This window comes from Scyliorhinus canicula, chromosome 24 (assembly GCF_902713615.1).
Source record: "Scyliorhinus canicula chromosome 24, sScyCan1.1, whole genome shotgun sequence".
Taxonomy (NCBI): Eukaryota; Metazoa; Chordata; class Chondrichthyes; order Carcharhiniformes; family Scyliorhinidae; genus Scyliorhinus; species Scyliorhinus canicula.
In genome coordinates, this window is record NC_052169.1 from 14474787 (window position 1) to 14502357 (window position 27571).

General features: G+C 49.5%; 1 protein-coding gene across 2 annotated transcripts in view; it reads right to left on the minus strand.

The window, feature by feature from the left end:
• The window catches only part of LOC119956814 (CD276 antigen-like), a 330224-nt gene that overhangs the window by 23470 nt on the left and 279183 nt on the right, over nucleotides 1-27571 (minus strand). Inside the window, exons 6-7 of one of the 2 annotated variants that reach the window (XM_038784259.1) lie at nucleotides 27031-27066; nucleotides 14536-14571 (exon numbers count right to left, since the gene is read on the minus strand). In XM_038784259.1, coding sequence (XP_038640187.1) covers nucleotides 14536-14571; nucleotides 27031-27066 — 72 coding nt within the window. The remainder of the gene's footprint in view (nucleotides 1-14535; nucleotides 14572-27030; nucleotides 27067-27571) is intronic. The other variant, XM_038784260.1, reaches the window with a different exon arrangement.

Consider the following 27571-nt stretch of genomic DNA (forward strand, 5'->3'; position numbering starts at 1 on the left):
GGGGGGCGGAATGAGTCCCGCCCCGCCAACCTGGCTCAGCGGGTGGCCTGCGGAGTCCTCAGGGGGGCGCGGGATGATCTGGCACCAGGGGGTGCCCGCAAGGTGGCCTGGCCCGCGATAGGTGCCCACCGATTTGCGGGCGGGCCTGTGCCGTGGGGGCACCCTTTCCCTCTGCGCTGGCCTCTGTTAAGGTCCACCATGGCCGGCGCGGGGAAGAACCCCTCTGTGCATGCGCTGGGTTCACGCCAGAGCACATTGGCGTTCCCGCGCATGTGCCAACACGTGCCGACAGGCGAAGGACCTTCGGCGCCGATTGGCGCCGCGCCAACCCCACCGGCGCCAGCCTAGCCCCTGAAGGTGCGGAGGATTCCACACTTTCCGGGCGGCCCGACGTCGGAGTGGTCATTCCTCGGCGCCGGTGCAGCCCAGCCCGCCGGATAACGGAGAATCCCGGCTCATATTCTCAGCCTGGGACACCCTGCTCTGCCACTTCCTTTCAGACACCCGCTCCAGACCCTTCCCTTTGTTCCACCAGCTCTTTCCCTTCTGTGCAGCATCCACTGTCCTGCTATGTCCTTCCGAATCCCTCGCTGTTACCTTTCCTCGAGGGCACGGCCGACGTGAGTCATGACAGGTCCCCCAGGTCGTGATCCCGGCGAGCAGAACCCGCCAGAGGAGTTCGGGGGGGGGGGGGGGGGGGGGGGGGGGGGGGGGCCTGGAAAGGAAGGGGGGGTGTCCCATGGGGGTGCGGGGGGGTGGGATTTTGGGGGGGGGGGGGGTCTATAAGTCCTTCCAGTATTACATGTCCCATCACTTTCTTTTGCCTATCAGCTGAATGATACGGTGGAGAAAGCCGGAATTGGCGTCCCGCTGTTTTCCCCTCTGCCAAAAAAATGGGAAAATTGCGCCCGGTGTCTTATTTGTCCGCGAGGTGTGGGCGTCGCTGGTTTTTCCGACATTTACCGCCCATCCCTTATTGCCTCTCGAGAAGGTGGCGGGTGAGCCGCCTTCTCGAACCGCTGCAGGCCGCGTGGTGCAGGTACAGCCACAGTGCTGTCGGGGAGTGGAGTTCCAGGATTCTGACCCAGCGACAGTGAAGGAACGGCCGCGATACAGTTCCAAATGTTCAGAAGGAGAAATTCCACACATCACACGCTTGCCTCTGTTGCTACGAAAGGAATGCAGCTTCAGCAGCTTAGCAATAAAGTTTGATGGCAAATTGGGTGAAAATAAAGATAAGAGAAATACAACATGTAACGCCTGGTCCCGTACTTCCATCCGCCTGCGGGCTATTTATGTTCGGCAGTTATTTTGTTATTCTGGAATGCAGTGTGTCACTAACTAATATTTAAGGAGTCAATTAAACTAAATGTAACGGAAGAGATTAACCCTGATAAGACACAGTTTAGCAATTCCTCTCTTTGCAGGCAATCACTATTTTCTTTGAGAGCAACCTGCTGTACGTGGGATAGCGTGCGGCAGCCATCCATCTTCAGAGGTGACGGTTTACGCGCCGAAGAAGTTCAATTACTTTGCCGCACTGAAAGATAGTGAAAGGCTGAAAAACCCATTTCTCCGACAGCAGACCTTGCCAGAGATTCTGCGATGTACATCGCAAGGCCAGAGAATAGATGCCAAAGGGGTATTCATGCTACGCCTCATGAAGGAGTTCGCTGTAGCTCTTGGTGCGCCTGGGATTAACGGAAATGAGGGGGGGGGGGGGGGGGGGGGGGGGGGGGGGGGGGGAGAGCGGGAACAGGTTACTCAGTTGGATGATCAGCCGTGGATCGCAGCGAATGGCGGAGCAGGCTCGAAGGGCCGAACGGACCCCCCCTCCTGCTCCTATTTTCCACCTTTCTTTGTTTCCCCTCTCTGCTTTTTAATCACGGTCTTCTCCCACTCACCTTGCTTCCGCCACCCTAACCCCACAACCCCTCTAACGTCGGCCATTGATCATCATATCTACCTGGCCAATGTCGCAGGTGTTCACATCCCTCTTGGGGATGACCCCACACTGGCTTCCTTGAAACCCCCGAAAGATCTCGGTAAAACGTATCTCTCTACATCCACCCATTTCCCAGCTGGTGTATACTCTCTACGACAAGAGGCACCTGTGGTCGAGAAAAGTTATTGACCTCGGTTACTTAGCTGTCCTCAAGTGATCCGGCATCAAGAACAGAGTCTTCCGATTTGATATTCAGAACGCAGCAGATCAATGTTCCCTCATATTCGCTGAATGTAGTCCAGGTTTCAATGCAATATAGAAAAATGCAGGCTAGTCAACCCAGTTCCTGACTCCCCAAAAGCCTGTCCACCATCTATACGAGACTAGTCAGGGATGGAATGGAATACTCTCCACTTGCCCTGGGTGAGTGCAGCTCCAACAAGACGCTCGACACAAAAGAGGGGTGCACCAAGGCTTGGAAAATGCCAACGTCATTCTGTTGTTGTTTTAAAAAAAATACAGGATTGAAGTAATTGTAACAACCCCAGTGATATATTTTGGTGTTGCTGGATTGGTGATGGGATGGGGACGAGAAACGCATCAGCCATGATTGAATGGCGGAGCAGACTCGATGGGACGAATGGCCCAATTCTGCCCCTATGTCTTTTGGTCTTATGGCGGTCGGGATGCTTGTCTGGCAGCTCAACAACTCTGTTAATCATTCACTTCCTCCACCACAGCGACACATTGGCAGCCGTGTGTACCATTTACAGGCTGCACTGCAGCAACTCACCAAAGCTCCTGGTATAGCACACTGGGCCAAATCGCTGGCTTTGAAAGCAGACCAAGGCAGGCCAGCAGCGCGGGTTCAATTCCCGTACCAGCCTCCCCGAACAGGCGCCGGAATGTGGCGACTAGGGGCTTTTCACAGTAACTGCGTTTGAAGCCTGCTTGTGACACTAAGCGAGTTTTCATTTCATTTCAACAGCATTTTCCAAACTTGGGACCGCTACCACCTCACAAGACTGTGGCAGCAGATGCATGGGAGTGCCCACCACCTGCACGTTCCCTTCCAAGCCCCACACCGTCCTGACCTGGAAATATATCGGCCGGTCCTTCACTGTCGCTGGATCAAAATCCTGAAATTCCCTCTCTAACAGCACACCGGGTGTACCTACACCTCGTGGACTGCAGCGGTTCAAGATGACGGCTCACCACCACCTTTTCAAGGGCAGTTAGGAATGGGCAATAAATATTAGCCTTTCCAGCTATTACCACATCCCACGAACGCATTTTAAAAAAAAGAAACTGCTCAGGAATCTTGCTCGGCAGATCTGCATCTCAGTACTCAACCCTCAGATTTTTATATTCCACATGTGGATAGTTAACTAGCAAAACACGATTGCTGCCTTTCTTTGGAGAGTTTGTATATGTATATATTCAAGCACGGTGTTAGTCATTGAACCTTCTGGTTTAGCCAACACGTTACATAGAATGTCACTTCTTGCGTTCCCTGATGCCAAATCCAAACCCATTTCAATCTAATGAAGAGCTGTAGCCAAGCTGTTTCAAGTTTCACTTTGAAAAGTGGCTCAAGCACTGCGTCATCAGCCAAAGGACATTCGAATTTACTTTCCAAGGTGTTGATTTGATCTTGGGAGCATAGGATTGAAGAGTTTTCCAAGTGGCTTGTGAGCGGGGGTGTGGAGATGCACAGTCAGCCCTAGGTAAGAGAGTAGAACCACACAATAGGGAGACCAAGAGAAATCTAACTGCCGTTGTTACACTTGCTTCAATCCTGTTTTTTTTGACAATGACAGAATGATGTTGGCATCTTCCACGCCTTGTGGTTCCCCTCTGTTCCTCTCATTGGCAAGCAAGATGTTGGGAGGATCTTGTGCGCCCTCCACCCGTGGTGAGTTTGTCGACATTTCATCAGGCCGCAAGGAGTGGAGCGAGTGGGGGGGGGGGAGGGGGGGGGGGTGCTGCCCCCTCCTGCCTCCACCCCAATGAAGACCAGGGCAGGAAGGCCCATGGATGGCCTTCACGCCCTGCCACCAACTGAGGGTATTAAGTGGGATGGGGTTGTCCCTTGTTCAAAGGATCCAGCATCCAGATGGTATGGTGACCTACTAAGAGCCAGCACTTGCCCTTGCTGTTAACCTCCCTCCCCCATCCTCAATGGCCAACCCCCCCTCCCACAACCCACCACCACAAACCTGAGGCTTGGTCTTTGATCCATGGCCCAGTTTGGGTCTGGTGCTGACAGCAGCCACCAACTCCCCAGTGGTGCTGTTGCGTATAGAAGAGGTACAGGCCGCTGGTTGGCTAGCAACCCCCGGCAAGGCGGGACCTCGACCCCTGGATCCTCGGGGAAGGTCCCCTGCTGACCTATCACGTGCCTGAGTGGGATAAGGCGTAGTAGGCCTCCCCGAAAAGAGGCAACGTGGGGACCTTGCCAGCTCTCCTGCTAACGTCTGAGACCTGCACAAAATTATGCACATGACAAAGGTGTTTGAAGTACAAGCTCTTTTCCTTGTCTGATACGTCAGCTGGACTTGCATCTTTCCCATTGCCATTCCGGATAGTTGGGAGCGGGTTGCCTATTAAGGTCATTTATAGATGGCCCTAGATCAAGCCTCTTGACCATTATTAATACTGCCTTAGAGAGAGGACTTTCATAGGAATAAAATCAATGATAGTACTGTAGCTGACATTGAACATACTTACCTCCACCAGTGCTGGGACCTTTCATTTCTCTCATTGTGGGATTTGAGTGGTCCAATCTTGGCCCAAGGATCCACTTCTCCTTGTGTATTTAATCTTCTGTATCTTAAGTCTCCATTTCCACAGGGCATTTTAACTTTTAGTGCCGAAGCCACCAATATACAATGTGTGTACAATTCAATGAATAGCATGTTGATTGGTCCCTGTGTATGTCCATCAGTGTGTGTCTGCATCATGATATACTGGTGTCTATTATGACACTACTGTGCTGCTCTAACCAGTTTGGGCATCTTCATCAATGCAAAACATTCTAACACCTCCAGCATCTTAGTTCCCTGCTCAAGGCTCCTTTGATCTGCAACCAGGGTTTTCAAGTGTTAGATGCTGAAAGCTCTTCAGATCGATGTCCAAAACCATCAGGTCCCAGACAGCCTCAAGTCCCCAGACTACCATGGCCATTTTTTCCAAGGTTCTTCAGAACAGTGCTGAAGATGCACCGCAATTAGAAACTTCAGACTACCCAGGTTACTGCATCTCACCCAACTGATACTTCCACTGTAAAAGCCGTCACCTCCTCTACGCTCAAAGCCATTTTGTGTTATTGGGATACTGACATGATTTGTACAGTCAGCAAAACCTGGCTTCATAACTGTAGAAAACCTAGGTTGCAACAATTGGCAACCAAGGAGTTAGAACAATAAAAGGTTTATCGTTAACTCTGAGCAACTCTTGCATGCTGTTTGTCTGTCTGTGCTCCGGGGGTGAACTCCTGTGGCCCCCGCTCAATGACCTCTTTGTACCCGTGTCATCGCAGTGTCCACGTGACTACCCGCTGTACAATAGCTATTATAAATGCATTTTGAAGGGGGAGATTTGACTCCTCTCTCGGCCAACGTGAATCACTAAGCTTTGGATTTGGGATCTAGTTTCATGCTTGTTTTTGCTACTGTTGTTTCTTTGTTCCTTGCTGTGCATGGCAGTGGGCACACATTGGTGCAAATCCAGCCCAGACAGATGGTATTCCAGCCAAACTCCCTTGTCAAGGAGTTGACCAGCTTCCAACTTAAAATGAGCTTGGATAGTCTCAATCCTCTACCCAACAGATGCAAGGCTCAACGCAACACAACCATCAAATCTAACATAAATTGGCGCTCACTCAACAATAACATCCAAGTCATCTGGACAGGCTTCACGGGTACCTAAAAGGTCACAGTGGTGCAGAGCTGAGCAGGGACGAGAACAGATTGAACACACGGCCGCGGTGACAGAAGAGGAGCTGTTCCTTGTGTTTGCCCTATGCTGAACGGGCTGGGGCTATTTTCTCTGGAAGTAAGGCGGCTTTAAAATGATGAAGGAGTTTGATAGGATAAGTGCAGACGGGTGGGATGGACCTGCGGGAGGAGGGGGTGGGGGAACGAGCATCTTGTCACTAAGCCAGTCATTAATAAATGGTACAAGATTTTGGTTCGGCCACAGCTGGAGTATTGAGTGCAGTTCTGGTCGCCTCATTACAGGCAGGATGTGATTGCATTAGAGAGGGCGCAGAGGCGATTCATCAGGACTTTGCCTGGGATGGAGAATTTGAGCTGAATAGGCTCGAGTTGTTTTCTTTGGAGCAGGAAAGGCTGATGGGGGGGGCCTGACTGAGTCGGTTTCGCTCACTTGGCTAGACAGCTGGTTTGTGATGGTTCGCCAGCTGCGTGAGTTCAATTCCCGTACCGGCTGAGGTTATTCATGAAGGGCTCCATCTTCTCAACCTTGCCCCTCCCAAAATTAAGATTAAATACCACCTTTATCACACAGGAGTGTGGCGATCCTCAGCTTAAACCACCACCAGTCAGCTTTCCCCCTCAAAAAGGAAAGGAGTCTATGGTCGTCTGGGACTTTACACTTTCCTTCTAAAATTATGAGGGGCATAGGAAGCAGTCGTTCCCCTTAGTTGAAGGCTCAATAACGAATGGGCATAATTTAAGGTGAGATTTACGGGGAACGTGAGGAAAATTATTTTGGGAATCTGGAATGCACTGCCTGGAAGGATAGTAGAGGTAGGAAACATAATAACCTTTAAACATTAGGTGGATGACCATTCAAGGCTGTGGGCCAAGTGCTGGAAAGAGGGATCTGTGTAGGTTTAGTGCAGTTTTGACAGTGTAGGCCCAATGTGCCAAAGGGCCTCTTCTGTACTGTCTGACGTCTATGAAATCTCTTCACCCAGAGGGGGATCTGTCAACTTTTCTATCACAAGGTGTAATTGTGGAGAAGGGCAAAGGTGCATTTAAGGAAAAGAAAGGAAGGGGTAAGGAATAAAACGATGTGGTGATCAGGTTAGATGTACAAGACTGGGAAGAGGCTCATATGGAGCATTAACACTGGCTTCAACCAGTTGGGCTGTGTGGCCTGTTTCTGTGCTGGGGAGCCCTATTTAAACTGCAGATTCGTTGGAAGAATCGATGATCGGCCATGAATGATGGTACACGTTCAAGGGGCTGAATGGCCTCTTCCAGTGCCTACATTCCTAGCGGATAATACAGTCATGAAGGAGGAATATTATCCATCCTTAGCTCCCTTTCCAGGCATGGAAGCATCTCTTTTGATAACTTTGCACAATCTTTGCTCAGAAGAAAATTTTAACAAAGAACTTTGTAATCTTTCTCTACAAAGTTTGACAATAGAGTAAGTGGGTCAGGAGCAAAAGATCATGAAGTAAAGGAGCTTCACTTCATCTAAAATGCGTACAGAATATGTGACGGAGCAGCCTTTGTTATAATGATATTCTCAACGTACAGAAGAATAATTGGGCAATATTAAGATTAAATAAAACCTTTACCGTACAGGAGTGATGGTTAAGAGGGCATGATGGTCGTTGGTATGTTACGCCCCCCACAAATAAAAAAACATACTCCTAGCTGCACGCAATCTTCATTACAGAACGCAACCTCAGGCTATGATGTGAATCTTTGGTTTTCTTTTGTGTTGCAGAGAAGATGTTGCTGTTGTTGTCATGAAAAATTCATAAACTCTACGCCCAAGAGATGAACTACCGTTCAGGTTTAATTAGCAGTATAACCTACTTGGCCACTTGGTTGGAAACATGCGGAAGAAACGAGCATTATTCGAGCAGATTTGAGTCCAGAGGTTTCGGCTGGCAATGTAATTAGAGAATTGTCCTCTTGTTCACTTGGGTGGAAAGCTGGGAGGAAAGGAAATCGAGCAGGGATACAAAGGGTGGTTACTAAAGGGAATGATGAGCATCCCTAAGTGATCCTCTGGACTAATTTCAATCATTTAAGGGGTTCGGAGAGGGTTTTCCCCACTTGGCCTGGGTGCTCTCAATCTACCTTTTTGAGGGTGGCACAGTGGCACGGCAGTTAGCACTGCTGCCTCATGGCGCCGAGGGCCCGGATTCGATCCCGGCCCTGGGTCACTGTCCATGTGGAGTTTTCACATTCTCCCCAGGGCTGCGTACCAGCCCCCCCCCCCCCCCACCCCCCACCCACCCACCCACACACAACCCAACCTCAAGATGTACAGGGTAGTGGATTGGCCAGGATAAATCGCCTCTTAACTGGGACAATAATATCTTCCTTTTCGCCTCTATCCGGGAGATCAAGGGGAGCGTGCACACTCAGATGGACAAGGTATGACCAATTGTTCCCGACGTTCGGCCTATTAAATTCAAATAGGCGGACGTGCAGGGCAGGCGCGCTTTGATCTTTTCGCCCAACGTGCTTCTGCCCGGGCAGGAGTACAAAAGAAAGAAATATGGCCAGGTATGTTCCTACCGTGTTACCACAGGCACGGAGTTTGAATGAACTAAATCTCAGAGGAGCACATAGGCCGTGGGTAGGAGTACTTGTGAGGGAGTGGACAGTAGGACCCTGAAGGTAATGTGTTCACAGACGGAACAAAGGAGAGAGCAGAGCAAACCATGGCTCGGGGGGGGGGGGGGGGGGGGGGGGGGGGTGGTAGCCTCGTGGTGAGCATGCTGAAAAGGATGCTGGGTTAAAAATGTGCCCAGGATAAAGAGAGCCAATTAGGATATAGGGCCAGGTCAGGTGGCGTGTAAAAGGACCAATGGGAAGTTTGTATGCGAATCTTGATGTAATTTGAAGTATATCTCCAGTGTTCCTTTGTTTGGAGTTTCTCTTACTCCTGGATGCTGCAGAAGACAGTATGTGTGTCCTGTAGCTCTATGGATTGATGCAGCCTTGCAAGTTAGTTATTATTAAATGATATGATACCTGCAAATCCATCTCAGATTTTATTGAATCTAGACTGACAGCAAATTAATCAGGAATTAACACTTGAAGCACTCGGTGGCTAAGGCTGGCAACTGTAACCTCTGTGGTTCAGTGAGATGAAAAAGAATGGGTGAGTATTCAGTGCTCAGAAATGAAAGATTCAATGAAAGGTGCCGAAATGCAACATCAGGTTTCACTTGAAGTCACGGCAGTCCAACCATCTGCTGACTAGGGAGTTCTCGAATAGTACAGGCAACTAAATGAAAAGGAGTATTGGTTTGGTTTTATCTTTGTTACCATGCAATTTAGACTCTGTTTCCAACTGGGGAACGATGTGACACGGTGATTTTGCGCATTGGAAACATATATTTGAGTTAACGTTGGAACCGTTGGGATAGGAGTATTCTAGGAATGGAAATGACAACCCTAGCATGTGATAGTCACCCACCACAGTCACAGATGACCATAGGCTGCTTTCCCCTTTGGGTGCGGGGGGGGGGGGGGAGGGGGGGGGGGGCTGACTGGTGGCGATTTAACCTGAGGGTCACCACACCTCAGGCAAGCGGCAAGGTTGAGAAGGCTTCATGAATAACCTCAGCCTGTACAGCGATTGAAGATAGGAGCAGAAGTAGGCAATTCGGCCCTTTGAGCCTGCCCCACCATTCAATCAGGTCACGGAATCATAGAATTTCCAGTGCAGAAGGAGGCCATTCGGCCCATCGAGTAACAGTGGAAAGCAGGCAAGAAATAGCTGAAGAAAACACTTCCTGCAACAATACTGTGGTCCTATCCAACACCTGTATAGAATATACAGTGCAGAAGGAGGCTATTCGGCCCATCTAGTCTGCACCGACCCACTTAAGCCCTCACTTCCACCCTATCCCTGTAACCCAATAACCCCTCCGATATGCTTCCTGTTCCCTGATCGTTGGAGAGTGGGAGATGTAAGGCTGGACTGACAGGATGAGACACATGCCAGACAGTGACCATCCCCAACCAAAGAGAATGCAATCATCTCCCCATGAAGTTCAATGGCATTACCATCACTTAATCCCCCCACTATCAACAATGGGGGGATACCATTGACCAAACTGAACCAGACCAGCCATGTAAATTTCATGGCCGGAATTGTCTGGCCGTGCGACAGCGGCGGGATACTCTGATCCCACAGGCAGTGCACCACTGCCCGCTCCCAGCGACGTGCGGTGACTTCAATGGGAATTCCCATTGACGGCGGTGGGAACGGAGAATTCAGCCGGCAGCAAACAGGAGCCGCCTCCCGATGCTGAGAAACACGAGGCTGGGACCCCGGAGAGTCCCAGCTTGTGGTGACAAGAGCCGGTCAAATGCCGGGAATTCTGCGGCGGTTATCCCACTTCCACCATCTGCATGCCACAAGTCAGGAGTGCGTACAAACAAATAGCAGGAACAGGCCAATCGCTCCCTTGAGCCTGCTCCACGATTGAATAAAATCCATTTTAATTGCCCTTGACCTGAGGGGTTTGCTGGGACATTTCCGAGGGGCAGCTAAGATTCAACCACATTGCTGTGGGTCTGGAGTCACATGTAGGCCAGACCGGGCAAGGGCGGAAGATTTCCTTCCCTAAAGGTCACTCGCGAACCAGATGGGTTCTTACAACAATCGGCAATGGTTTCATCGTCATCATTAGACTTTTAATTCCTGATTATTACTGTATTCAAATTTCACCATCTGCCATGGTGGGATTTGAACCTGGGTCCCCAGGACATTACCCTGGGTCTCTGGTTACTCGCCCAGTGACCATACCACCATGCCACTGTCTTCCTCAATTAACAGTCAAATTAACCATTGACGCTTTAATATTTGAAAAATGACACATTGAGTTGCATGCTATAACATCCCTCTAAAATAATTTGTTGCCCAAAAATCAACTGACAGGTTTGCATTTGCCATTCGTAGAATCACATTTGCCATTCATAGAACCATAGAATCCCGACAAAGCAGACGGAGGCCATTCGGCCCATCGAGTCTGCACAAACCCTCGGAAAGAACATCCTAAACTAGGCCCACTCCGTCGCCCAATCCCTGTGACCCCCATCTAACCTTTGGACAATTTAGCATGGCTAATCCACCTAACTTGCACATCTTTGGATTGTGGGAGCACCCGGGGGAAACCCACGCAGACACGGGGAGAACGTGCAAACTCAACACAGTCACCCGAGGCCGGAATTGAACCCGGGTCCCTGGCGCTGTGGGGCAGCGGTGATAACTACTGTGCCGCCATGCTGCCCATTCTCCACCCTACATCTTCTGTTTTACTCTGATGATGATAACTGACGACTGCACTTTATGAATATAAACGTATATAATCGCAGAACCTTAAGAGGCACCTTATCGCACACCATGTTCCCTCAGCCCAACGTCCACCTGAGCCGCAAACTCCAATGACCTCTAATGTGTTGAAATGAGATTCTAACCTAGGTCCCCATCGGTTGGCCAACCTCGAGTCCATGCAGTACAATTGGCGCATTGCAGAATGCGGACGTGCTTTACTCACTGAGGAAGTGAGGCAACAGCGCAGCAGACCCGATATGCGGCAGAGAGTTAAAACAATTCTATCTGAAGAGAGAGAGAGAGACCCATTCCTCATGAGCGTGACAGGGACAAGTAAGAAATGATGGTCTCTCACACAAGCGGAGGAAAGCCTGGAAGTTACCATTCGTGGTGATTTATTCTGGAGGTTCTGTGGGCACACATTTGCTGATAGAATCTCAATTGCTTTTTGTAAGTTGACTCTATAACGGCTGGGGCTGCTGCTGACCATTAAGTGGCGAGAGTACAGAATTAGAACTTCAGATCAATAAATCTGGAATCCTGGCATGGTTGAAATTCAGTAGAACTTCATTATTGCCGATCTGTTACTGCAGGCCGATCATTGTAAATGTTACCATCAGCCCAGCTCCTCATTAGCTACCAGCAGAGCTCAGTAAGAAGATAGTGCTGATGAAAATCAACACACGTTGGCCAAATGCCTCGAGTTCACAACAAATACTTACTTTAAAGCAGAATAATTACTTGGGACGGCATTATAGCCTCCCTGCCCTTGAGACGCCCAACACGAGAAGAACTGAAGTGAGAGATGATAATGAGTCCCGAAGGGCGAGTAATGACCCAAATTACTCCTCCTTCGTCCATGCAAAAATAATATTTGTGCTGCTTTTATGAATCTCAACCACTACACAATTGTGTATTTCCCTGCTGTGTACGTGTTTTCGGTTGGACAGAGTCGTCTTTCCAATTGCCTGCGTGGCCGAAGGGATATTTCCGTCGGCATTGAGTATGGGGAGTTGGCTGGCCCCAAATTAAGACAATGGCCACCCACAGCAGGTCAGAGGGTGGGGATGGTGTGGCAGGTGACTCACCGCTTGGCCACGCAAACAGGCTGCAGGCCTTTTGAGGCACAGGTCAGGAGAAATGTATCGTGATGCCCTCCACTTGCCTGGATGGGTGCAGCTCGAAGTACACTCGAGAAACCTGGCAGCAAGCAAGTCAAAGCACCCCCGTTTGATTTGCAGCCCATCAACTAGTTTAAATATTTAAAGCCTCCGCCACTATGGTCGCAGTGTGTCCTATCTATTGGATGCACTGTAGTCATACCCTCAGGCTTGTTCGATAACCAAGAAGGCACATAGGAACATTATCATCCTGACTTGGAAATACATACCAATTCCAATTCTCTTAAGGCTGACTTCCATCTGTTTCCATAGTTGGTAATTCGCAGAACAGGCCTCAAGTCTATCGCCAGGGGCTTATAGCCGGAGAGGGCCGGTTTAGCACAGCTGGATTGTGATGCTGAACAAGGCCAGCAGCGCGGGTTCAATTCCCATACCAGCGGAGGTTATCCATGAACAACCATCTTCTCAACCTTGCCCTCGCCTGATGTACGGTGATGCTCAGGTTAAACCACCACCGGTCAGCTCTACCCCCTCAAAGGAGAAAGCAGCCTCTGATCATCTTGGACTACGGCAACTTTATTTTTACCATTATAATTTGAGGAGGCGCCACTCCGTATCAAGCGTAGCAGACCAGGTCTCTCCCACTCTTACCGCCAATCATTAGACCATCAGACATAGGAGCAGAATTAGGCCTCTTGGCCCATTGAGTCTGCTTCAAGAGAGATCGGGATTGACGCATCAGTCAGAATCAGTGCAGAAGGAGGCTATTCAGGCCATCGAGTCCATACCGACCCTCCGGAAGAGCGACCCATCGAGGCCATTCCCCGTCTTATCCCCGTAACCCCGCCTGACCGTTGGACACCATGGGGTATTTTAGCACGGCCAATCCAACTAACCTGGACATCTTCGCCTCAACCATTCCCTTGTTGCAGCGAGTTCCATCCTCCCCCCAGTCTCTGGCTAAAGAGGTCGCTCTTAAATTCCCTAGCGGCGTTTACAGCTGCTAGCTTTGGACTTCGCTATTAGTGCAAGCATCTTATATCTACCTTATCGAACACTTCCACAATCTTAAAGACATCGACTAAAGACTCTGATGAGAAGGTGCACATTAAGCGAGGATAAGTTTCCTTCAATCATGAATTGGAAACGTTGCCCCTGAGAATTCATCTAACTGACCTGATATGACAAAGCTTGGATGCCCCTGAATTGATTCCAATCACAGGAGATGGTTTTCAGCCTGTCTTAGAGGGGGAAAGAATTGTGAGTGTGGCAAGATTTTATTTCGCAGACGCGTAATGGAAGAACATTGAATTTACTGCGGTAATAGACAATCAATAGGAAAAACGAACAACTTAAAGCTTGAGGAACAGTCGAGATCTTCATTCTGCGCAAGGTCATGCGCCCCGTGAAGGCTTCCTTTTATCATTGGTAAATAAATGATGGCTGTGCCTCTGGCTTATCCTGCACAGTGGTACTGGACAACTGGATGAATCACTTTATTCACTCCGTCGGTCTGTAGACAGCTGAAGCCTATTTGCATTTATATTTTTCAGTCGCTGGTCTGTCACGGGAACACGGTGGTGAGGAGTTGGTTGGCTTCAGTACCATTGCTTCCGCCAGGGGACAATCCTCCATTGGAGCACCGTAACCCAGTATGCTTTTCCAAATTCATTCATAGGGTGTGGGCACTGCTGGCTGAGGCCAGCGTTGATTGCCCATCCCTAAATGCCCTTGAGAAGGTGGTGGCGAGCTGCCTTCTTGAACTGCTGCAACCCATGTACCCCGGCTCGGGATAGGTACAAACGAACTGGACCACTCAGAAGGAATCTGCGAGCGGGTGTGCGGCCCGTGCGGCCATCCCTGTTCCCCACCCCCCTTTAATCACAGTGGACAGAATCAGAGAGTGACTCTGGTAGGATGCTCCCAGAGGCCATTTCTACAGGCAAAGCTTGATGCCCAGCTGCAGCAAACCCCACATCAAGTGCAAGTTTCGTTTGGTAGAATCTCTGCAGTGCAGACGGAGGCCATTTGGCCCATCGAGTCTGCACCAAACCTCTGAAAGAGCACCCTACATAGGCCCAATCCCTCACCCGATCCCCGCAACCCCACCTAAGCTGCACATTTTTGGACATGAAGGTGTTGCAGGAAACCAGATTAAACCACAGATTTGAGAAGAATCGAACGTACCTTCTTTATCGTCAGCATTTTCCAAAGGTTTCATCGCTGTAAAAGACAAAAATAGGGGAGTTTACTCAAGAGCTTCTTTTCATCATTATTGCATTAAGTTTTACTCCATTGAGTCCATTATTCAGTTCATATATTAAATGTTAACAGTTCCTTGTGCAGCATTTCTCTTGGAATTCCATCTCACCTGTCCCTGTGTTTGCATTCCACCCATCATTTCTACTGTTCGCTATTCTACTTTCTTTGAATGCAGCTGTCCTGGTCCACTCACGTCGACGCTATCACCAAGAAAGCACAACAGCGCCTATACTTCCTCAGGAAACAAAGGAAATTCAGCATGTCCACATTAACCCTCACCAACTTTTACAGATGCACTATAGAAAGCATCCTATCGGGCTGCATCACAGCCTGGTATGGCAACTGCTCGGTCCAGGACCACATGAAACTTCAGAGAGTCGTGAACACCGCCCAGTCCATCACACGAACCTGCCTCCCATCCATTGACTCCATCTACACCTCCCGCTGCCTGGGGAAAGCGGGCAGCATAATCAAAGATCCCTCCCACCCGGCTTACTCACTCTTCCAACTTCTTCCATCGGGCAGGAGATACAGAAGTCTGAGAACACGCACAAACAGACTCAAAAACAGCTTCTTCCCCGCTGTTACCAGACACCTAGATGACCCTCTTATTGACTGACCTCATTAACACTACACCCTGTATGCTTCATCCGATGCCGGTGCTTATGCAGTTACATTGTATATCTTGTGTTGCCCTATTATGTATTTTCTTTTATTCCCTTTTCTTCCCATGTACTTAATGATCTGTTGAGCTGCTCGCAGAAAAATACTTTTCACTGTACCTCGGTACACGTGACAATAAACAAATCCAATCCAATCCAGCTGACACATTTTTTTTTTATGTTGTTGACGATCCCTGTTTTTTTTCTTTTGTCTCTATCTTACAATTATGTTTGCCTTAATGCTGCCTCCTTTGTTTGGGAAAGAATCATGGAATGGTTGAAGCACAGAGGTGGCCATTTGGCCCGCGAGCTTTAATAAAGATATGGGATGTCCACGCCCAATAGAGTAGAGAATTAGATTTATTTACAATACGATATATAGAGTTCCCGGTAAATCCATACCAGGTCTCTCTCTGGTCGAGTGCCTTAGGTCGACCTTTTATACGTTGGTTGATTAGCGTTCTCTCCCCCCCTAGTGGGGAGCTTGTAATCTGCGAGAACCACGGGGATGGTACTCATTCCCATTTCCCCAAGCTCCGTGCCGGATATTATCTGTTGCTCATTGAGCCGGCTCTCTGCTAATAGAACATAGAACATAGAACAGTACAGCACAGAACAGGCCCTTCGGCCCTCGATGTTGTGCCGAGCAATGATCACCCTACTTAAACCCACGTAACCCGTATACCCAGTAACCCAACAATCCCCCCATTAACCTTACACTACGGGCAATTTATCATGGCCAATCCACCTAACCCGCACATCTTTGGACTGTGAGAGGAAACCGGAGCACCCGGAGGAAACCCACGCACAAACGGGGAGGACGTGCAGACTCCACACAGACAGTGACCCAGCCGGGAATCGAACCTGGGACCACTGGAGCTGTGAAGCATTGATGCTAACCACCATGCTACCGTGAGGCCCCTAGGCCACTCGCTTTGTCCTTTTCCCCTTCATCATTTTCCCTCAGCTGCTTATCCAGTTCCTTTTTTTAAAAGGCGCAATTAAACCTGCCTCCACAGCCTTTCGGGCAGCACATTGTAGATCCCAACCACGACCTGCATTCAAACGTTTTTCCTTCGGCCACATTTGATATTTGTCTGGCCAATTTGTTTGTTCTGGCCCTCGAGCCTTCTGCCAATGGGAACAGTTGTCACTCGACCGACTCTACTTAGATCTCCTCATGATTTTGAACGCATCCATCCAATCTCCTCGCAGCCGTTCCGTTTCCAAGGAGAACTACCCCCAGCTTCTCCAATCGCACACGTGTGCTGTTTTGTGAACTGACTCAGTTTGCATGCTTGACCTTTGACATGCAACACAAAAGTAAGAGGCAGCCAAACTATCAGAGTTGGGGACTTGGCGATGGGTTAACAGTCACTAAGGCCCAAGGTCTGAGCCAGAAGGGGAGGGGTTACCAAGAGCTACTGATGGAGCTATTATGGAGAATGTCTAGTATATAAAGTGTTAATGTAATATCATAATTGTCCACTAGATGGAGCTGGGAACAGATCTATAAAAAGGACTGACTCTCAGGCCTCTGGGAGAGAGTGGGAGAGAGTGTGGGAGAGAGCAGAGTACTGTTGAGACAGCGTGCATGAGACAAGTATTAGTAATAGGGTAGATTGTAGTTCAATAGATTATTGCTTGCTACAGGCGTAAGTGGTCAAGCTGTATATTAAGTAGTCTAACAAAAGTCAGTTTTGTTGTTGAACTTAGCTTGTGTGGTCTTTGTGAACACTACAATACCCATCCTGAGTATAAGAAACACAAAGAACACCACAAAACAGACACAGGTAGGAGAGAAATTTGGAGCCAAGGTTTGGGCTGTGGGTTGTCGAAGTAAGGGTATTAGAACTTTGAAAGATGTGAAGATTGAGGCTTATGTTGGGCGGGAGCTGACAGCTGAGATTTATGTTTCTTTATTGTTTGTGGACGTCGCTGGCTAGGTCAGCATTTGTTGCCCATCCCAAATTGACCCTTGAACATTTCAGAAGGCAGTAGAGAGTACGTCCACATTGCCGTGGGTCTGGAGTTCCAGGAAGGCCAGACCAGGTAAGGAAGGCAGATTTCCCTCCTGAAAGGACATTTGTGAACCAGGTGGGTTTATGACAATTGAAGATATTTGTCATGGTCGCCGTTACGGAGACCGGCTTCAATTCCAGATTCATTGAATTTAAATTCCTTTTGAAGGGGTTTGAGCCCAGATCACCAGAGGGCCTCTAGATCACCAGCCAGTGACATTACGCCACCACCTCCCTCCAAATCTAGCATGGGGAGGGAAGTCGACCTGTTGTGGTTGGGAAAGATATGGATCCTTAGCCCCAAATATGAAGGGCAATTCCAGGAACCAATGCAGTCTGCAGAGCTGGGTGAGCAAGTGGAGGACTTGGGACTGGGACGGGGGAGTGAATGAGAGAGTTGAAGGGATAGGAGTGAGTACGGGCCTGGGAGGATATAGGGTTGGATTTTAATTGTCGTAAGTTGTGAAGGCCGCTCCCCTGTGCTTACATAAAATATGGCGTGGTGAGATTGAGTTGTCAATAAGGTGTTATCTCACCGGTCTCTGGAAGCAGAATCATAACATCATGTAGAATTTGCAGTGCAGAAGGAGGCCATTCGGCCCATCAGGTCTGCACCGGCCCCTGGAAAGAGCACCCCACTTAAGCCCACACCACCACCCCGTCCCCGTAACCCAACAGTTTTGGACACCAAGGGGCAATTTATCACGGCCAATGCACCTCACCTGCACATCTTTGGACTGTGGGAGGAAACCGGAGCACCCGGAGGAAACCCACGCAGACACGGGGAGAACGCGCAGACTCCGCACAGACGGTGACCCAAGCCGGGAATCGAACCTGGGACCCTGGTGCTGTGAAGCATCTGTGCTAACCACTGTGCTACCGAAAGAGCGGAATCTTATCACAAAATGGTAAAGTGTCTATTCTGGCGAGAAAACGCACTGAATCCGATTTCTCACGGAATCGTTCACCTCTCCAAAAACGATTTTTCTCCCCATGAAATGAAGACACGCTCTTGGCAGCCTCCAGCTGATTCGCCTGCCCAGGGGAAACGTTTAAAGAATGTTTTATCCCATCCTTAAAGTTACAAAGGCAATGTAACTTCATTGCAGTGTTAATGGAAGCCTACTTGTGACACTAATAAAGATTATTATTACGCACTGAGACACGGGGTAGGAGCTGCACAGACTTCCCAACTCCCTCACCCCACCAAGAGACCTCAAAATCCAGCCCGGAATGACCTCCGGGTGGGAGCACGGAGGCTGTGAGGAAGACACTGGCTAAAATGAAAAAAAATGTAATGAAAATCGCTTATTGTCACGAGTAGGCTTCAAATGAAGTTACTGTGAAAAGCCCCTAGTCGCCACATTCCGGCGCCTGTCCGGGGAGGCTGGTACGGGAATAGAACCGAGCTGCTGGCCTGCCTTGGTCTGCTTTAAAAGCCAGCGATTTAGCCCAGTGAGCTAAACCAGCCCCTGACTGTGGGTGGGTCCGGTCCCACAGGGCTGAGGACTGGCAGAAGGGGGACGAAGGCCGCGAGGGAGCGAGGGGCAAAAAAGGGAAGTCTCGAAACTGAGGGAAGTTGACAAATCAACAAGGCCTAAAAGAATGGTTCTGAAACGGGTCTGGTCGAGGGAGGAATTTGGGACATTGCCTTCAAGCTGAGAGAAGGTAGGCTGCGATATGAAGTATATACTGACAACGGACAAAAAAAAGCACATTGAAGCAATTTGTTTTCAACCATGACTTGCTTAAATATTTGTGCTGGTTATAAAAGAAAATTGGTTGTGGAGAATGGTTTACAAAAGACAAGACAGGCTCCTCTCCTTTAGTCAGGATGTTATGTAGGTCATTTATTTAGGTCAGGAACAGTCTCAGGATAGTGACTCTATGTCAGTCTCGCAGCATTGCTGAATGGGTTTAATAATCCAACTTGCTTTTCAACAGGCCCTGCACACCAGAGGCAGGTCACGTGTCACCAGCTCACACTGCCTGCAGGATAGCGGGTCTCAGGGAGAGGCGCAGACCATTTGCCTTGTTTTGTTATTCAATCAGATCAGATGGAAAAAACCCGCCCCGTGTGTTTCTGTCTATTCATTCAGAGGGATGGGAGTTTCACCGGCTCGGCCAGCATTTATTGCCCATCCCTAACTGCCCTCGTGTGGAAAATGTCCTTGTTTCGCCGCTGGCTCAAGTTCTAAGACCAAGCCCCCGTCAGCGGAACCATTTCCGTCTACCTTGTTACGGGCCGAGGTTTAGAGAGCCCCAAAGTAATTCATGGGGCGGAATTCTCTCCCCCCCCCACCCCACTCCGGGTGGGAGAATCTCCGGGGCACCGAGCGAGTCCTGCCCCGCCGCCCCGGCACCCGCACGCAATTCTCCCACCCCCCCCACCAAAGCGGCGCGGCGAGATTCACGGCTGGCCGTTGGGAGAATCGCTGCTCGCCGTTTGTAACGGCCTGTGGTGGGGGGTGGGGGAGGTTCTTGCACCGGAGGGGGCCTCAAAAGTGGTCGGGCCCGCGATCAGTGCCCACCGATCGGCGGGCCGGCCTCTCTGAAGGAGGACCTCCTTTCCTCCGCCGCCCCACAAGATCCATCCGATATTTTCTTGTGGGGCGGCCGCGGGGAGGTGGATTGGCCAAGATAAATTGCCCTTAGTGTCCAAAATTCTATGATCTATGATTAACCTAGGACAAAAGTTCGGAACAACATCGTGGGCCGAAGGGCCTGTTCTGTGCTGTATTTCTCTATGTTCTATGTATGTTCTATGATTCCTTGCTCCCACATAGAACGAAAGAGCTCAGTGAGCTCCTTGGCTAAGCACTGACCTCCAGCCTTGTAGATCATTGGTGTTCCCTCCCACCCCCACCCCTATCTCCCCACCTTCTTGCACCTCATCTCCCTGCCCCGCTGTGAGAGCACCCTCACACACTTATCTGGGACTGGACTTCAAATATGGGGACATATTGTAGTCCCAGTCTTGGCCACTGCTGCTAATGGCGCTGCGGGGACTACAGAGCAGCTGGCCAATCAGATTGGCCGGACGCTCTCTGATGTGGAACCTCCTCCCCAGCGAGGGGTGGAAGTCCCGTCTCCAGCCAATTAAATGGCTGCCTTTGGCGAGGACACAATCGCGAATGACTCTTGGGGTGGCGGGGGCGGGGAAGCTCAACCATCTGAAAAATCCTGCAGGGGCTTGAATTTGACCATGGCAGCTTATTGAATTAAATTTCAATTAATGACTAAATCTATCAACAAAATTAACACAAAACTTATCTGATTGTTGTAAACACCCATGTGGTTCACTCAGGTCCTTCAGGGGAAGGAAATCTGCCAGCCCTGCCAGGTCTGGCCTGCACCTTGCTCCAGGCCTACAGCAGTGTGGTTGACTGTCGGTTGCCCTCTGAAGTGGCCGGGCAAGCCACTCAGCTGCATGAAGGTGCTGCAGAAAGCTCACTACACATCCTGGGCTGCGGTGCTTTCAGAAGGGGACTCACCACCAACCTTCTCAAAGGCATTCAGGGATGGGCATTAGACGTTGGGCTCACCAGCGATGCCCATGTTGCCAGAACGAATAAGGAAAATAAATCGGGATGAGACGAAAGAGAAGATCACGGCTGACCAAACTGTGCATCGGTGAGGAACTCGATTCATCCAGGGGAGGAGGACAGGGTCATAATTTGAGCGGAGGTGATGCTTTTGTGTGCCGGTAAAATGAGACACATCCATCTCCACTTCGCTCCACACAAGAACCCCCGCCCATCAGTCAAACCATTGGCTTAAGAGCTGGAGAAAGTACACAAGGAGTTTTCACTCTGGCCAATAAAACTGAAAAGGGACTGGGTTCTGATGAAAACATTTGATCTAAATTTTCCCGCATTTCTGCAAAGGCGGATAGCGGGCGGCAAAAGTGACGTGGAAGCCGTCGCCTGCACCGACGACTTTCTCTGCCGTACAGTGCAGGACTTAAGAGTGAAAATCTTAAAGGGGCGGGGTCCCGCAACGTAACGTTGGCGGGGTGGCCTTTGATTCGCCCACCCGGCCAGCCACCTAAACCCTCGAGGAGCGGGGCGCCATTTTCAAAGGCCACCCAAGCGCGAAGGAGCTCACCTAGAACCTTCCCTCCACCCCAACACTGCCCTCTGTCACTGCTCGGGCACTGTTCTCACTGCACCCTGGGATGGGGTGGGGGGGTTGGAGGTACAATCGGGTCACGCATTTATGTCAGTGCGAAATACAATTTGGGAATTCCCGGGGGATTTTGCGCTCCTGTCGCCGAACAAGCCGGACGTGAAGGGAAGCGGAATGCCCCACCCTGAGTTTTGCACTCAGCAGTGGCTCTCACATCAGCAGAGCACAAATTTGAAGTCAAAACCTTTCTCCACTGGCAATAAAACTGAATAGTTATTTCAGTGGCCATTTGCTGCACCTCCAACTGGCAAAGAGCCAACGCATGTGGCGTTCTGGCAACATAACAAACTTCCACGCTGCAGTAATAGTGTTGCATCTACACAATCAGGACATCATTAGAACTGGATTTAAACGGCTCCCTTGTTTCATTTTACCATCTGGTTTCGACACATCGTAGACAGTGAAGGCGATCATTAAACAGCCACCGATTAAATACAACATACACTCATCACTGTTCATGACACAATTCAGGCCTTCAATGTCTGTAAGGTGTGTACCAGTTGAGTTGATAATGAATCCCCCCCCACCTTCCTCAGTTTTACACTTGCTGACTTTCCTGAATGTAATGTGTGATCCACACTCTCAAAAGACCAAGTGACAGAGAAACAGGAGAAGCTCATTCAGCCCCTCAGGCTTATAGAGTCATAGAGGCCGATGGCACAGAAAAGGCCCTTCAGACCCTTGCATCTGAGGCAGCTTGTTCCAGAATCCAGATCAAGCATTGCCTATTTATTCCTCAACTTCTTTGACTGTTGGGCTTTGTTCCATCACCTGTGATACCCTTCCCAAAACAAAATCTCAATTTTTCAATGACTTCCAGACTCAACGGCCTCATGTGGGAGAGAGTTCCAGATTCGTACTGCCCATTCTGAGAGGAAATGCTTCCTGACACCACCTTTGAACTGATCGATGATCTCCTTCCCAGAAGGTTGGGTTCCCTCAGTTCCAGAACATCACTGCAGGAGGTCTTCAGGGCAGTGTCCTAAGCCCTACCATCTTCAACTGCTTCATCAAGGAAGGCATGGATGTATTGTTTACATTGGTTCATGAGGTGTGGGCATTGGTGGCTTGGCCAGATGTTGCCCATTCCTAATTGCCCTTGAACTGAGGCCAATTCAGAGGGCACTTAAGAGTCAACCACATTGCTGTGGGTCTGGAGTCGCATGTCGGCCAGGCCAGGCACGGACGGCAGATTTCCTTTCTTATACTTCAATGAATGCGAACTGGACACCTTGGGTACTTGGTCTCCCTTTACAAGGTCCTGTCGATATTTAACAGATTTTAGTGATGAAGATGGATTAAAAGTGGATATATATTCGCATCAAACAGCATTAGAGACCGGGATGATCAAAATAATCCAGTTCCCAATCAGTTTATGGCTCGGATGACAAAGGTTCCGGCTGGATTAAGGGAGGCCTGAGTTTTAAACTATCTCCTCAGCGAATGGATCCTTCAACCCCCCCCCCCTTCCCATCTACCCCACAGGGAGGGTACAAGAATGCCACCCAGACAGCGACTGATTGTGCAGGATAACAAGGGGCAGCACGGTAGCACGGTGGTTAGCATAAATGCTTCACAGCTCCAGGGTCCCAGGTTCGATTCCCGGCTGGGTCACTGTCTGTGTGGAGTCTGCACGTCCTCCTCGTGTCTGCGTGGGTTTCCTCCGGGTGTTCCGGTTTCCTCCCACAGTCCCAAAGATGTGCGGGTTAGGTGGATTGGCCATGCTAAATTGCCCGTAGTGTAAGGTTAATGGGGGGATTGTTGGGTTACGGGTATAGGGTGGATACGTGGGTTTGAGTAGGGTGATCGTTGCTCGGCACAACATCGAGGGCCGAAGGGCCTGTTCTGTGCTGTACTGTTCTATGTTCTAAGGCTTGAAAAAATGGGTGGATGAGGTTAAAGCAAAAGGTCACGTTTCGGTGACACCTTTTCTTTATTCCTGCATGGGATGTGGCCATCGTTGGCTGGCCCAGCATTTATTGCCCACCCCTAATTGCTCTTCAGAAGGTGGGGGTGGGTGAGTTGCCTTCTTGAACCGCTGCAGGCATGTGGTGTAGGTACACCCACAGTGCTGTTAGGGAGGAGGTTTCACCCAGCGGCAGCGAAGGAATGGCGATTATATTTCCAAGTCAGGATGGTGAGTGACTCGGAGGGGAACCTCCAGGTGGTGGGGTTCCCATGTGTCTGTTGCCCTTGTCCTTCTAGATAGTAGCTTCATTTGAAGCCTACTCGTGACAATAAGCAATTTTAATTTCATTTCATGATTCCCATTAAAATGCGTTGGTGTGAAACTCACTGACAATGCTGCAGGATATAATATGAAATGAAATTAAAATCGCTTATTGTCACGAGTAGGCCTCAATGAAGTTACTGTGAAAAGCCCCGAGTCGCCACATTCCGGCCTGTTCGGGGAGGCTGATACGGGAATTGAACCGTTCTGGGGGCCTGCTTTAAAACCCTGCGATTTAGCCCAGTGAGCTAAACCAGCCCCTAAGATACAGCCTCCGGCACAACAGGAAAGATCCGCATCACAGCAACAATGTTCTTGCTCAGCTACACTGCCATCAACACAAATCGTGAGCACAAAGGTGGCCAGGGCGCTTTCCGAATTTCTAATTTCTAATTATCACTTCTAATTATCTCGGCATTACATTGGTTTCACTTTATTCACATGTGCATCAACCTTTGTTGAGACCAGCTTGGTCAGAGAGCTAAATACGCTGGGACGCCTCGTGGTTAACACACATTGACGGTTACTGGGGAGTTAGAGCAATTTCTTTATGATGGAAGAAACAATGTTGTGGGTTTTTTTGTACACTCTTTGTTGAATGTTCATGTCAGGGTCCAGTGTTGTGTCCGCCACTCTGTGGGGCATGGCTAAACTCGCTGGCTCAGCTGACCCTCCCCTGCTATGCATTGCAAAGGACATTGTCCAAGATGGCTCTCAGTGGGGATACTAAATTATGGGCGGAATTCAACCAAAACTATTTCTAAGCATCATTTTGGGCCAGCCCGGTGGGGTGTTTCTCGTCGGCTTTCTGGGTGAGATCCACGTCGGTATTCACCCGCATTTAGGGCGTGATCTACTGCCCTCGTCGCGGCCGAAAGGCAGCACGGTGCAGCCGATAGATGCCGGGAGATTCCTCTTCTGGGATCTACCCAGCTCGCTGCACCTCGCCAGGCGTGATCCCGCGGGATGTCACAATCTGAATCTCGCCCGTGGTGGGCGGGATCGGTATTTTGCAAATCTGCATATTAGAGAGAGACAGCTAGTCTCACGCTAATATGCAGTCCTCTGATCTTCCCGAGACATTGGGACCTAACTCCTTCGCCTTGGAGACTTCAGGCGAGCGCTGTTCAGTGCTGCCCCCCCCCCCCCCCCACAAACGGGGACCAGATGGAAAGCACCTGTGGGGGGTCTCCTGCTCGTGCCACCTGGTCACGCTGGCACTGGATTGGACCCGGGGTGCCCTGCCCATGTGGGGTAAAGGGGCTGCCACCCCATTGAGGACCTCCTAATAGGTGAGTTGGGGCGTGGAAGAGGGGGTTTCAGGGTCCCCATTTTTAAATGGCGTCCCGACCTCGTCCGACACTGAGGTGTTCCGGCGATCGGAGCAGGAAACGGGTCTAAGTCCGGCCTCGGCGGATCGTTCCCCGCTGTGGTCCCGAATTGGATCAGAGTAGTGATAGGTAGCGTGGTGTTTCTCTGTGCTGTGAGCGCCAGTAAACACCCGGCTAATCGCACTCGTCATGGGACTCTGTTCCAATTTGGTTAGATTACGCCCTTAATCATTTTCTGGGCCTCGGGGAGTTCTCCTGGGTCCCGCCAACACTCCGAAATGTTTTCAGCAACGAGGAACTGAACTAGCCGGCGAGTCCAGCTCCTCAGAGATCAGGCCGCCATTTTGATTAAAGCACGTCGCAGCCGGTTCCCTTGTTCTCTGTCCATCAGAGCACCTGTACGTCTGGACAACGTGTAGCTTCAGTGTCATCTCTGCAATCAAAGCTAAAGCTGCCTATGAGCTATTCTCACAATATCCCAAAGAGGAATCTGCATTAAGTGCTTTATATTGTAAGGGACAAAGCGGGACTAATGTTCCATTCTCCTACCCCGTCAGCCTTCGGCTTAATGAGGATCAATAATCGATATTCAGGGATAGATTCTGCGTTGCCCGTCTGCTTCCATATGGAGTTGTCACTTATCAATCATTGTGAGTTGACTGTGAGTGTTGGAGACGTTGGCTGTCGCTGTTAGCTTTGCCCTGACAAGAGGCTCACATTTTAGTTCACAGGACACCGCACTAGTTCCCGAGCTCCCCCATTACAAAACTGGCAGAGTTAAAACAAATATTCAGCGAGAGTCGTTACGAGGCAGCGATCGACCGGGGATCACAGTTTTGTGACAGATATCAACTGAGGTATTTTCTCTAGAGCTGCTGTAGGACAACGTTAATATAGCGCCAGTTTTCTTTTTTTTTAATATAAATTTAGATTACCCAATTATTTTTTCCAATTAAGGGGCAATTTAGCGTGGCCAATCCACCTACTCTGCACATTTTTGGGTTGTGGGGGCGAAACCCACGCAGACACGGGGAGAATGGGCAAACTCCACACGGACAGTGACCCAGGGCCGGGATTCGAACCTGGGACCTCGGCGCCGTGAGGCGGTTGTGCTAACCACTAGGCCACCGTGCTGCCCTTCCAGTTTTCTTTTAACCTAAAACATATCTTACTTTTTCTCCTGATTCATTCAGAGGATGCGGACATCTGCGGCAAGCCCAGCTCTTTCCAGCTAAGCGTCTTGCTGGTCCGTTTCAGACGTCATGGCAGAAGCAACCACCATAGCTGTCAGCCTGTATTCACTTCTCGGCCAGACCAGCCAAGGATGGCAGATTTCCTCGCCCCCACCGGCGGGCATTTGTGAACCAGATTTTTTTTTTTATTTAAAGACACTCCAGGAACTCCATTAGTTATTATTCCTGATACTCGCCTCTTAGTCCAGATTTATTCAATTAATGTAATTTCAATTCCTCAGTCGCGATGGTGACATTTGGATTCACGCCTCTGGGTTACCAGTCTTATGAAGTAGCCACCATGCTCCCAATAGATTACTAAATGCCAAGCTTTATAAACAGACAGTCGCTTGGTGGTCCAGAGCCTGAATATTGCTGAAAAGAGAGATGTTGTTGAAGCTTTTCATCTTGCACTTATCAGGTCAAACGGCAGAATGCCAAATTTCAAACTTTGCTTTCTCCATGGCAATGCCTCAGGTTCAGACCAAAAATACCAATAGGTGTCCTATTTACACCGCGGGGACCTATCGCCCGAAACAGGCAGGCGCTTGGGACACCTTGCAGCGGCACCAGCGGTAGCGGGCGTCAACCTAATTTTGGGTCCGTTAGCGTGCCTTCTAATTCAAGTGAGGGCAATCAAAACTGACCCCACTGTCCATGGTTCCACATAAGTAAGGGCCACCTGGCGGAGTTACCTCAGGAATGCTGATCATATAACACAACTCACACAGTCACTGTTGTTACGCATTTACATACCTGTTCTTGCTTCTGTCTCCTCTTCCTCACCGTCCTCTGCAATTTAACAGAGAAGTTTTATTTATTCAATGCAACTGAACGTGGATGGATGGAAATACCGACAATCAGATGGTAAGCTAGCTACATTAGTGCATACGCACCAAACTACACCGAAGTTGCTCGTGCTGTAATATACCTTTAAGGGATATAAGTAACATGCCTTGAAGAGATATCGGCATGACAATATTACAAAAGAAACATATCGTGTGACCCAGTCTTAGCTTCACTTTTGTTTTGGGCACAGCACACACATACAGCTCTGATGCCTTCAATCTAGATCCCTTTGACTGGAATTTTCTGGCCCCGCCCACAGTGAACAAGCGCTGTGATATCATTAGCCATGGCTATCTGTGTATATTCTTATTTAACTGCCGCTAATTCTGATTCTATTCTGTTGCTGTTATTTTGGTGGTTAGTTAGCTGTTGCAGTTTTTGAGTCCATACTGTATTTTAAATGTCATTATTTTTATATATATTATATATGTGGATTAACGTTCACAAG